The sequence below is a fragment of the Phaeoacremonium minimum genome, assembly GCF_000392275.1.
Source record: "Phaeoacremonium minimum UCRPA7 unplaced genomic scaffold PA7_03_scaffold_454, whole genome shotgun sequence".
NCBI classification, from domain to species: domain Eukaryota; kingdom Fungi; phylum Ascomycota; class Sordariomycetes; order Togniniales; family Togniniaceae; genus Phaeoacremonium; species Phaeoacremonium minimum.
The window spans coordinates 153,490-165,373 of record NW_006921356.1 but is presented as its reverse complement, the minus strand read 5'-3'; the positions used below and the strand labels follow the sequence as shown (position 1 = coordinate 165,373).

Sequence of the window (11,884 nt, the reverse complement as noted above, 5' to 3'; positions counted from 1 at the left end):
CAGGCTATCGCCTGGATGAACGAGGCTGCCGTATCACGACGCGTTGAAGAAGCACACCCAAACGAACAGCCCTGATCTCACAAGATATGATAGTGCTGGATCCGCAACGCCATACTGAATAGAGTCAAGTCATCGAGACGGTCAATAGTCGCGATAAGTGGCAGCTTCGGTTGCTAAGAGAAAGCTACAACGCAGAATGTCTGGCATGAAGATGATGCAGAAAGGGACAGTGATCAGCGCTGACCTGATCTTCATGCCGCGAGGCTACCCTGAGAGCCTGGGCAAGGGTCTTCAAACACACACAGATAGAGCCGGACAAGGAGCTCAGATAGCTCTTAGAAGTAGGGATGCTTGCTTGCTGTGCGGAGCGGGCGGGGACGGTGCGGTGCGGTGCTATTACTACTACTACTACTGCGTAGTGTTATTTACCTACCTACCTACTGATAGACGGCGTGACGCGCGGGTGTGGGCCGCTGAAACGCAATCGCTGATTCTCTTGGCTGACGATACCCCTTCGAGCCCCTGTCGTCTTTGCTGCCCCTCCAGAGCCCCTCCTTGCCAGCTTGCCACCCCTCATTTCCTAGCTTAGCTTAACCAGCAGCTCGGCTTGAGCTCTGATTCCTCTGAATAGAGTCTTGGCATGTTTCTGATGTGATCCATTGCGCTGCTTGATCGCTGGGCTTTCCGGCTGCTGTTGTGCTGTTGTGCGTGCGTGCGTGCGTACAGTCAGTGTACAGTGCAGGTTCAGGCTTGGTCTCTGCTTCAGCTCAGGCCGCCGTCATTCGTTTTCCTGCCTCCTTTTCTTTCCCTGTTTTCCCTCCTCTCACCGACGCTTCGTCTCCTCTCCATTCTTCTTCCTCCTACAACTTCGCCTCTGATCACATCCTGCCTGTCTTCGTTGACGAAGCTGACCTCTTAAACTCTGAAACATACCAGAGCTAAAACTGCACGACAGCCTTCGGGCATACTGAAAACCCACTGACATCACCTTCGTTCTGGAACGAAATCTTGCCCTGCAGGTAAGCTCTCGCCCCGCACAACTCCCGAAGAGAGGTCTTGGCAGCTCCTATCACGCCCCAAGATCATCTCACAGTCTGGAAATTGACATTGTTCAAGGCGTCATAGTGCAAGTAACCAACATGTCCTTCTTTAAACCAGCTCCCCTGCTGTTGGGGATCGCCCTGCTCTTCCTGCTGGTCAAGCCTGCCCACGCCTTTGGAGCTGGTAACATTGCTGGTATCTCCAAGGTCGAAGGCCAGAACTGTGAGTTTTCTACCCAAAATATCAATCGAGATTGTCAATTGAGAGCGTCAGCTAACGAATTGGGTAAAATACAGGGCGTCATGGCGACATTGAAGATACCCTGCTCAAGATCCTGATGGCCCGCGCCGTTGGCGGCAAGAAGTTCGACAAGATGATGGTCTCCCGTGTCTACTTTGGCAACTGGCTGCGAGACTACAGCCAGGCCATCGACGTCGGTACCGTCAAGTCCGTCTCGGCAGAGGCCATCCGCCTGCTGCTTTGCGTGCTCGGCTTCCTCAGCTTCGGCTACGGTTCCCGCGAGTTTGAGGTCACTGCGGACCGGCTCGGCTGCTACCGCCCGGAGGACCACATCGACAACCCCAAGAATTATGCGGACAACGTGGACGCCCGCCAGTACGACCGCCGCCTGAGAGGGCCCGTCGACGAGCGTGTTGAGCTGGCCATTGATCAGGAGACTGGCATGAAGAACTACATTGCCAACGAGCGTGCTAATATCATGACGAGCGCTCTTCATGTCCGAAGACTCTTCAGCAAGTGTATCGAGCTAGCTCGCAACTACCAGAGAAACCGTAACAAGTCAGATCTGTACGAGGCTCTTCGACTGTTGGGCACTGGTCTCCACTGCTTGGAAGGTCAGGAATATACCTTCGATTTGATCTTGATTTGTAGCTTGCTAATCTTAAAGCAGACTTCTTGGCACACAGCAACTACACTGAATTGGCCCTCATTGAGCTTGGCGAGCGCGATGTCTTCCCACATGTCGGCTCTCGCACTGCTTTGCAGATCCGTGGCGCTCGTCATGAGGTCTATCCTCTGGTCACCGGAACATTTGGTGGTGTCGACTTCCTGCACTCTGTCACTGGCGAGGGTAAGTACACACTGCATGGTCATACGCTTCTCTTGACGCATCAAATGCTAACCAACGGCTAGTCTCCGACAAGTTGACTCAGAACGAAATCCAGGAGCTCGAGGGCACGCTCGAGGAGAGCCAGAACAAGGACACCAGCATTCTCAGAGATCTCCTCGATAAGATTCCCGACGGCCTCTTTGGTGGTGATGACAAGAAGCAGAAGATGGATAATATCCAGCACAATGCCAGCACCGCCCAAATGCAGCAGATGAAGGTCTCTCCACGCGAGCCGGAGGAGTACACGCAATACGTGAAATCCATCTTCGAGCAGGTCATGCCAGCCATCGAGTTTCACGATGACATCATCCAGAGCATCTCAGAGGCCATCGATAAGATCCCAATCCTCCCCAAGATCGTTGAGCAGCTCGAGGAGCAGCTTTCTGTCTTCGTCTTCTCCATCATTGCTCCATTCATTGTGCCCGTCATCAACCAGGTCAAGAACGAGCTCCGCACCGGTTCCGATGAGATCATTGAGAGCAGCAAGAATGAGCAGCACATTGTATTCGATGATGATCGATCCACTGACCCTACTCACTCGATGCTTTCAAAGGATCACTTCTCTAACGTAAGTATCAGCCATTTCCATAAGCTCCTTACGAGCCGAACACGCGTATGATGAAATCAATTATTCTAACAATCGTCACAGATCTTGAACGAGATCGCCGGTCAGACTGCCAGCAAGGTCGTTGGTTGGGTTGTTCCTCAATTGATGCAGGCATGGGATGACAGCAACGCAGACGTTGACCGGATTCTGAACCGCATCATCTATGGTGTTTTGCACCACCCAGCTCAACGCGACATGGGTGACGATGGCGCTCGTGAGGGCCGCCAGATGATGTTCCGATCCGTTGAGGAGTGGTGGCAGAATATGGGCGAAGATCAGAAGAGCGATTACCGCCGCAAGCTCTCTCGAAATGGCGTGCAACGTGGCGAGAACCACAAGGAGGGTGTCTACGACACTGGCCACGGACATGGTTGCAGCGGCAAGCTTCATATGCACAAGCAGTTCGGCGGCGGCGAGAACACCTTGGAAGACAAGATCGCCGGTGCTGCAGCGGGTGCTATCATGGAAGGTGTCACAGGCGGCATTTCCAGCATCGTGTCTGAACAGACCGGTGGCTCCGTCAGTCTGCCCTCATACAAGAAGCCTCAGGAAGAGCAAAAGAGCGGCGGTTTCCTCGGAGGGGTTGCCTCCCTCCTCGGCGACGCCTTTAAGAAAGACGAAACCGAGACCTTCCAGAGCCGTCCGCAGAGACAGGATGATGGTGGCTACAGCCAGACCACCACGCAATACGGCCACGGCCAGGATACCTCGGGCAGTCGATATGGCCAGGCCGAGTACACCAAGACTGACTACGATGATGGCCGACAGACGACAGACTACAAACGTTATGAACAGGACGAGGATCGCCGCGGACACCAGTCAGGCGGCTTCGGCTACGAGGAGCGTCACGAGACTCGACCTGCCCATGGCGGCGGCTACGAGGAGCGCGTCGAGAAGCGCTGGGAGGGCGGTGGAGGAAACGAGTACCGCCGCGAGGAAGAGACCAACAGCTATGGAGGTGGCCGTCGCCAAGAAGAGTCCTACGGAGGTGGTCGTCGACAGGAAGAGTCCTATGGAGGTGGTCGCCGTGAGGAGGAATCTTACGGTGGTGGATTTGGCGGAGGCCACCATGGAGGACGACGTGAGGAAGAGTCCTTCGGAGGTGGAGGCGGCGGGTTCGGCGGTCACCGTGATGGCCGTCGTGAAGAAGAACAGAGCGGCTGGGGAGAGCGCCGTGACGAGGGTGGCTTCGGCGGCGGCTTTGGTGGCGGCCGTCGTGAAGAAGAACAGAGTGGCTGGGGCGGTGGCCGTCGTGAAGATGAAGGCTTCGGAGGAGGTCGTCATGGAGGTCGCCGCGATGACAACGAGGGTGGCGGTTTTGGCGGAGGCGACGGCGGCGATTTTGTTGGCAATCTCGTTCAGGAGGCCGCCGAGAATGCTTTTGGTGGTGGTGGAGGACGCCGCCGAGACAATGACGAGGGCCGCGGAGGTGGCGGCTGGTTCTCTTAGATAGAGGAGCAGCTCGCTCGCGGGGATCGAGGTCAATGATCAATGAGTTTGATGATGAGGTATGATGAGGTGTTTGAGGTTGTACACGATCGGTCTCGGGGAATGTTGCTACACAGGCTGGTACAAAAATAGGGGTTGCTAGGGATAGTTGCCGTTGTACTCGTCTAAATAGAGAAAATACCAAGAAGTCTACTGTTTTACATATACAAGTTGACCCAGGTCTCAAGAGCGACAGCCGGCCCTACACAGGAAAACCACAGCTCTTTACCTTTACTTCGTCCCCGACCCCGCAATAGCATCGTGCGAGGCACGACCGCCATGATCTACTTATCCCGTTGTCATACAGAGTATCAATTGCAGGAACAGCAGCAAGTCAGCAGCGTAAGGTACCTAGCGATATGCGACTCCGCAGTCGAGAACCATGCGGGGAACCCTCCCATATCCCATGGCTAAAAGCCCACCACGGCGAGCACGGCTCATAGCGCCCACCCTCCACATCGCCAAGCACGCGGCACCCAGAAAACGGCGCCCCAAGGGCCCCCAGCAAGTCTCAGACCCCATCCTGCCACGGGACATCGCCAATCTCCAGACGAGCCTAGGGCCTCTTCAGTGCCCTAGGCCACTGGCGGCCGGGTCGATCCTGCCGACGGCTGTTGAGGGCGAGCTCCGCGCACTTCCCTTTCCGGCGCCCTAAGTGCGCGAGGCACGTCAGTCGGCCCGCGACGCTCGCTGGGGAGCTGGGCTGCTCCTGGTGATCTGTGGGGAGCAATTCATTTGGATATATTGCCGCCCTCGCCCTCGCTGTCTGGGCAGTCCTGGGCATGCTCGACTGGCTCGAGGCCCCATACCGTGATGATGCTGATGATGACGGCTCGGGATTGCCATGAGCTTTCAATGCGTCCGTGAGGGGCCGCACGATATTGGCCCATAGAGGAGACGAGGTCCTGGAAACGAGGAGAGTAGCTCTATGGGCGAGCTGCGTTCAAACTATCCCGTGCCGATGATCGTGGATGGGTTGACTGGATTGCCTGGTAACAAGCGTTACTTCTCTGTTGATCTCCAGTCTTTCGTATATACTCCAAGAGCTATATAAGATCATTGGTATATCTGGAAGCCGAGCGGTCTTCCAGAATATATACCACACCCATTCCCTTGTTTAATTCTCCTATCTCTCTCCATCCTTGAATTCCCGGTTATATTCAACAACACCTCACTCGGCCAAGCACTCTCTCCCTCCTCCAACGATGCAGATCTCGCTCACCGCGCTCGCGGCCCTTGTCCCCGCCTACCTCGCCGCGGTGGCCTCGGCGCAGGGTCCCTCGGGCAGCGGGCAGACGACGCGCTACTGGGACTGCTGCAAGCCGTCGTGCGCGTGGCCGGGCAAGGGCAGCATGTCCAAGGGCCCGCTGCAGACGTGCTCCAAGTCGGACCAGCCGCTCAACGACGGCGGCAGCACCAAGAGCGGCTGCGACAACGGCGGCGGCGCCTTCATGTGCTCGAACCAGAGCCCGTGGGCCGTCAACGAGACGGTCAGCTACGGCTGGGCGGCGGTCAACATTGCGGGGAGCAATGAGAATAGCTGGTGCTGTGCTTGCTATGAGCTTACTTTCACGGTGAGTAGGGGCTATTTTTGCGAGGAAGGGAGAGCGGGAGGTTGTTCAGGGGTTAGGAGCCAGTGGCTCCCGGAAGGGCTTTTGGGAGTCTTGAACAGGGATGGCTTCATCTTGTGATGTTCGGTCGGCGCTAACAATAATGTGCAAATAGAGCGGTCCCGTCAGCGGCAAGAAGCTGATCGTGCAGGCGACCAACACGGGCGGCGACCTGGGCAACAACCACTTCGACCTGGCGATCCCGGGCGGCGGCGTGGGCATCTTCAACGCGTGCACGTCGCAGTACGGCGCGCCGAGCAACGGCTGGGGCGACCGCTACGGGGGCATCCACTCCCGGTCCGACTGCGACAGCTTCCCGGCCGCGCTCAAGGCCGGCTGCTACTGGCGCTTCGACTGGTTCGGCGGCGCCGACAACCCGGGCGTCACCTTCCGCCAGGTCGCGTGCCCGGCCGCCATCACGGCCAAGAGCGGATGCGTGCGCAACAATGACGTGATCAATGAGACGCCGACGGGGGAGAGCAGCACGCCGACTTGGACGCCGTCGGGTTAGGAAGTTTAGATGAAAAGAGATTGGGAGGAGAGGATATGAGAAACGAAGTTGGTCAAGGAGCCGATGAGTTGGTGCTGGAAGGCAGATATTTGATCCATCGGAAATCTGTATATAGCATTCAGTTGTACATATTGCATGATCGTAAATGGCATCGTTTCGTCATCTGAAAAGCCGAGTATCCATCTTTCTGGATATTCTCTTGATACTGCTGTTCAACTTGCTTATGTGGTAGATATCACAGAGATTGTGTAAGAAGGAGAAAGCTAGCTTTATATGTGAACGGTTTGATAGTCCTAGATCCCTCCTTAACACTTGAACTTTTGAGTGATTACCCTCGACAGCTGATACTTCACCCCATGGGGAATAATTACTGAATGCTGCCTCGTAAGAAAAGTAGCAAGCTCTACGCAGCGTAGTGTGGTCACATCAAGCAACCGATCGCGGTATTGTGAACATGTCGCAAGACAATATTTTATTCCCGGCCGTTCAGCCAGAATCAAACATATGGTGTCAAGCCTCAGACGACAAGATAAAATTTCTGAATTGAAACAACCCAAACATACTTCACTTTTTGGGCGGATCTGTGAGTGGTGTTTAGAGTTGCAGCGCATTATGTCACCTTACCCTACTTTACACAAGGCTCTGCGCCTCGAGACGCGCGATCGACTTGCATGTCAGACGGGCGTCGTTTCGGCCGGCACACCAGGCACCATGTCAGGCACATAAGGCACCTCATGACGTGTTTTCCCAACGCCTTCGAAATCCGCACCAATGCGCATTCGTCTTTACATTGGAACGCTGAACGCTCGCCTTCAGGACTTTACGCACAACATTTCAGTATGATGGTTATATGGGTCACGCGAGCGCTGAGATATTTCGTCTTTATCTGATCTGACTGATTTAGTGCATCGAAATGCCGGTGGCACAGAGCAGAAGCGGGGGCAGCTCTGTGGTTAGCATTCGCCGGACTGATCAATAGTATATGTAGCAGGGGTCCTATCGAGGTGACAAATTTGATCTTGGTGCTTGACTCTAGATTGTCGTATGGGTATCTGCTCAGAGTCACGAAAGATCCTTCGTATGAGAGCAGATTCTGACTCTGCCGCTGGGCTGCATGCACTAGCCCGGATTTTGTGAAGAGTCGCGTCTTTTTCCTTGTAAATGGCCCAGGATTCGAGGCTGCGAGGAAAGACATTGCGCGACATCGTTGACATTCTTGGGAGATCCGTCTGGCTGGTTAATAGAGTGTTTCCATCACCCAGGTAAACATATCCAAAAGGTCTGCTGCCGGCATTTCGAGATCTTCTGTGCGTTCGTGCAACCGGATCTGATGTCAGCCAAGTGTCTGGGCAAAGACCCTTCAGCAAAAGAAGCTTTTCGGATGCGAGGGTGGCTGCCGGAACGCCTTGCTTGGCAGGAGATCGACACTATCCTGCTCGGATCCTGTCTTAGCTGGCTGGCTGGCCGGCCGTTGAGGGAGTGGGACCTCGTGGGAAAAAAGAAGCTTTCTTGACCGCTAATATCTACCCAGGTAGGTAGTCCTCGATCGTGATGACTACGTGACATTTTGGTTCCCGTGGCATTTCTCTCCCTTTACTGGTCAGCATGTAGTATACCGGTACTGCACATAAGGGAAATACCTTACCCCTGGGTGGCACACTCGCACTAAGGAGTGGGCTGTACGCGGTAGGAAGAGCGAGAAGGAGGAGCAAAGAGAGTTTGGCTCTGCATTAGCCAACATCAGGGTACAGTAGACGAGGCAGCATGCATAAATAATACGACAGCATGTGCTTCGATTCGCTGGACCCGGGCTGGTCTTGTGATGCCGCTACCGATCTAAGCCAGGACAGGGACAGTCTACAGTGTCTCCCCCATCTCGGTTCAGTCCCTCCCTGGGTATTGCCTGGTCTGGATTTTCATCCTCACTTTGGGTTGCTCATCTTCAGTCAGACAGGCGGTGTCCTCCAGCAAAGCTGCTGCTGCTGCCTCAAGCAGTATTTGCTGTTGCTAGCCACGCCGCCGAAAACTCGGGTAATCTGGTGGTGGTGATGGTGGATGTAGAGATCCATTGAAACGGATCCGCTGCTGGGTGGTAGTCTTAGATTATGTGCTTGCCTTAGTCAAATTGTGGATTCTCAAGTGTCGATGGTGGTGTACTGGTACTAGAATGATGTGTACCTAGTGCAGTGCAGCGCAAGGTCCTGACGCTCTATGGACAGTTGAGTGTGGCCGTGCCCGGTCTGTTCAGTTCGTCTTGGTCGTTCTTTCCCCGTTTTCCGTTGAGACTCGTTCTTTCCCGCAGGCTGCCGGGCGGTTGGCCGAGCCTAAAAGTAGCAGAGAGTCCCCATCCCCCGCGCCAAGATTTCTTGGCTTTCTCCAAGACTCTCTTTCCCAAGCCAACTCTGGAAGCTTGTGTGTCCGTCGCTCCTGCCCTGTTCGCTTGCTTGCCTGTCGCTGGCTGGCTCCCTGCATACTGATCTCAACTTACCGGGCTCCCTCAGAGTGCTACTACCTCAGGTATACCGTAATTCTGCATCCACTCAGTGCCAGTGCAGCTCTTCACTTGGCTTGGCTTGGCTTGCTTGGCCGCTCATTCTCTTCCCTTTTACTTACATACTGTACCTACCTGCCTACTGGTGCCCCTCCACACGCTGCACTTCAATCAGTCAATTCTACTCGCCCATCCACAACCTCGACTGATGGTTCCCGGCCTCGAGTCTCGGGTTGTGATGAAACCCAGAAATATGGTTGACCATGAGTAAGAGTGAGTCTATTTATTTAAGATTTGGTGTTTGAGTTGATCGTCCCGTCTTGTCCCTCTTCCCATTGTCCTGACCGCCCGCTTCGCTCCCGGCGTTGCGGTCGCCATGGCTCGCCAAGAATTTGCCAAGAACTGACGTCTTACAGCCTCTGTGGACGAGATTCGCAATGTCGTGTACGTTCCAGTCCAATTCATTTGTACTTCCTTTTGATGGCATCTCTGGCTGGCCTCAATCAGACGCGTGGACCTGTGCTTGTGTCGCCGGTGTCGCCATGTGTGGAGTCTTGCAGTCGCCGGCTGCGTCGGGTGCTGGGCGACATGGCTCTATCGCGTCGCCCCTCACGATGGCCAAGTGCAATCTACCGATGCCATGGCCGCCGGCCCGCGCTGGGCATTCCCTTCGGCATGGGGAATTTGGCCAAGACTCGATGATGCTTACTGTGAATGTGAATGCCTGCTAACGAGCCTCAAGCCTTCTGTTCAGCAATCCCCTCTGGGGAGGTGCCAGCACCATCCCGTCCACCATCATCAAGAACATCACCGCTCTGTCGGTACGTGACAATGCAGGTCCCTCTCTGCGGCACCAAGCCCAATACTGACAGTCTTGGCAGGGCCAGATAGCATATTCTGCTCACATCACCGAGAATATGACCATACTAAGTCACAAGTATGCTCAGACCGACAACGGCATCATCCAAGGCCTTCTCTACGTCCCGGACCTCGAGACAAACGACCCGTGCAACGCCCTTTCCAAGGCGTACATTCCCTCCAAAGTCACTCGGCGAGCCGACCTCCCGCCGACAAACTACAATCTCATCGCCATCGCTCCTTGGATAAATCCCAATTGCACCCAGTCCTACCTTGCTTCCGCCCGCGTCGATCCCCTGCGCGGTTTTATCTTATACCATCCCGATAACAACACCGACAAGCCCCCAGGCGCCAACTCCGAGGAGTGGGATCTTGGCGATGGAGGCAGCTGGAAGGTGACAAACCGCTATCCAATATACGCCGTGTCGGGAGTAGTCGGTGCTGAGATGATGCAACAACTGCACGAATACTCTGGCAACGTGAGCCAGGTCCCGTTTGGAAGCAATATCACCGCTCTGTATGACCCTGATCCCATGGATTATGTGCGAATATGGACCGAAATCAGAGTCTCTACTCCAGACGGGCTGCCGACTATGTGGATCTTCATCCTTGCGGTCATTGGCGTCCTCATCTTCGTTGTCGCCGGGACGTCAATGCTCATGCACTACGTGCAACGACGTCGGCGAATATCTCTTCAGCGTCGAGTTGTCTCCGGTGAAGTCAACCTTGAAGCTATGGGAATTCGAAGGATGACTGTCCCGATGAATCAAATACAAAAATTTCCCCTGTTTACCTACCATTACGAGCCGGATCCGGCTACCGCACCACCGTCACCTACATCACCTCGCTCGCCGCGCCGAACAAAAACCAGGAGAGGCAGTCGCGATCCCAGGGACGAAGTTATGACCCCTGCGATCCCGGTATCATCTGTCATGGTCTCTGAAAAGGGTCTCCCAAGCCCGGCCGCCATTTCAGCCATAACGACAAATACAACCGCTACAGATTATCAACCGACTTGTCCCATTTGTCTAGAGGATTATGAAAACAGGGTCACCATTATCCGCGAATTACCCTGTGGCCATATTTTCCATCCAGACTGTATAGACGAGTTTCTGAGTGAAATCAGCTCACTCTGTCCAATTTGCAAGACATCCATGTTACCATCTGGATATTGTCCAAAGATCACAAACGGCATGGTGCGCCGTGAGCGAGCCATGCGGAAACTCCGCGACCGTATCGTCGTAGAAGACTCCGATGGCGAGAGTACTCATGGTCGGATACACACTTGGAGCACCACTGTAAAAAAGAAGATATTCCGACCCAGCACGCGCAGTCTGCCCATCGCCGCGCAAGAGCGGGAACTCCGGTCCCGACAGTCGCGTCCCCTTAGTGTGACGGATGAGACGCGCCTACGAATGCGTGCTCTTGCCGGAGGAGGGGAGTCGGACGATGGGCGGAGCAGCTCGAATGGACGGCCAAGGTGTAAGTGTTAGCCAAACTCAGCATATAATTGGTCTAGATGCTAACAATAATTCTTCAGGGAAGAGAATCGCAATTTCTGTTTTCCCCGGCTTCCGATGACAAAGGCGCATGGTTTACATTGTTTTCTGTGGTTGATATCATGATCAACCTGCTTATCGTTGCATTTTACTTGTATATACAGCAGCATTGGCCGGCGTTCTCTCGGTAACGGCTTATGATGACCATCGAATGCATTAGCACTTGGGCTGGCGATCTGACGACAATTGGGTTCGAGCAACTGGGTTCGAGCTCGATATACTCCAAGCAATGGGTCGTAGTACCTCGACAAAGCTTTCTTTTTCTAATGTTATCATTTGGGAGTATGGGCAGGCAACGGATGTGGGTGTCTATAGGTGAAGTTAAGAGCTGGGATATACCCTTATCAAAAGTCGGAGTGAGATCAGGGGTGTTGTTCGGTCGGTCACAACGGCTGGGTCTATCTAGATATGTTCACTGCAATAGCGGTATGGCTTAAGATGGCATCGAGAGGGTCGATGCATGGGATGTTTGTGGTCCTGATGAATGCTAGAATCCCCATCTGCAATGATGAGAGAATATATTCATACATCTCCAATTGTCCACACGAGTTCCACTCATGCCTTGAATGTTTCGTGTCTGTTATTTCATC

The 11,884-nt window shown here is 54.3% G+C and overlaps 3 protein-coding genes across 3 annotated transcripts; all 3 read left to right on the top strand.

Annotated features, from left to right (window-relative positions):
* Positions 1-1,139: 1,139 nt before the first annotated feature.
* UCRPA7_6164 (putative nima-interacting protein) lies at positions 1,140-4,226 on the top strand (the record flags this gene model as incomplete). Its single annotated transcript, XM_007918704.1, has 5 exons — positions 1,140-1,263; positions 1,338-1,895; positions 1,952-2,131; positions 2,194-2,738; positions 2,820-4,226. The coding sequence occupies 5 exons, from the start codon at positions 1,140-1,142 to the stop codon at positions 4,224-4,226; spliced, it is 2,814 nt and encodes a 937-aa protein (XP_007916895.1).
* A 1,244-nt stretch (positions 4,227-5,470) lies between these two features.
* UCRPA7_6163 (putative glycoside hydrolase family 45 protein) lies at positions 5,471-6,386 on the top strand (the record flags this gene model as incomplete). Its single annotated transcript, XM_007918703.1, has 2 exons — positions 5,471-5,839; positions 5,991-6,386. 2 exons carry the CDS (start codon positions 5,471-5,473, stop codon positions 6,384-6,386), a joined length of 765 nt encoding a protein of 254 aa, XP_007916894.1.
* Positions 6,387-9,130: 2,744 nt separating this feature from the next.
* On the top strand, positions 9,131-11,316 carry UCRPA7_6162 (putative ring finger domain-containing protein; the record flags this gene model as incomplete). Its single annotated transcript, XM_007918702.1, has 5 exons — positions 9,131-9,144; positions 9,620-9,698; positions 9,759-10,403; positions 10,917-11,217; positions 11,276-11,316. The coding sequence occupies 5 exons, from the start codon at positions 9,131-9,133 to the stop codon at positions 11,314-11,316; spliced, it is 1,080 nt and encodes a 359-aa protein (XP_007916893.1).
* Positions 11,317-11,884: the final 568 nt, after the last annotated feature.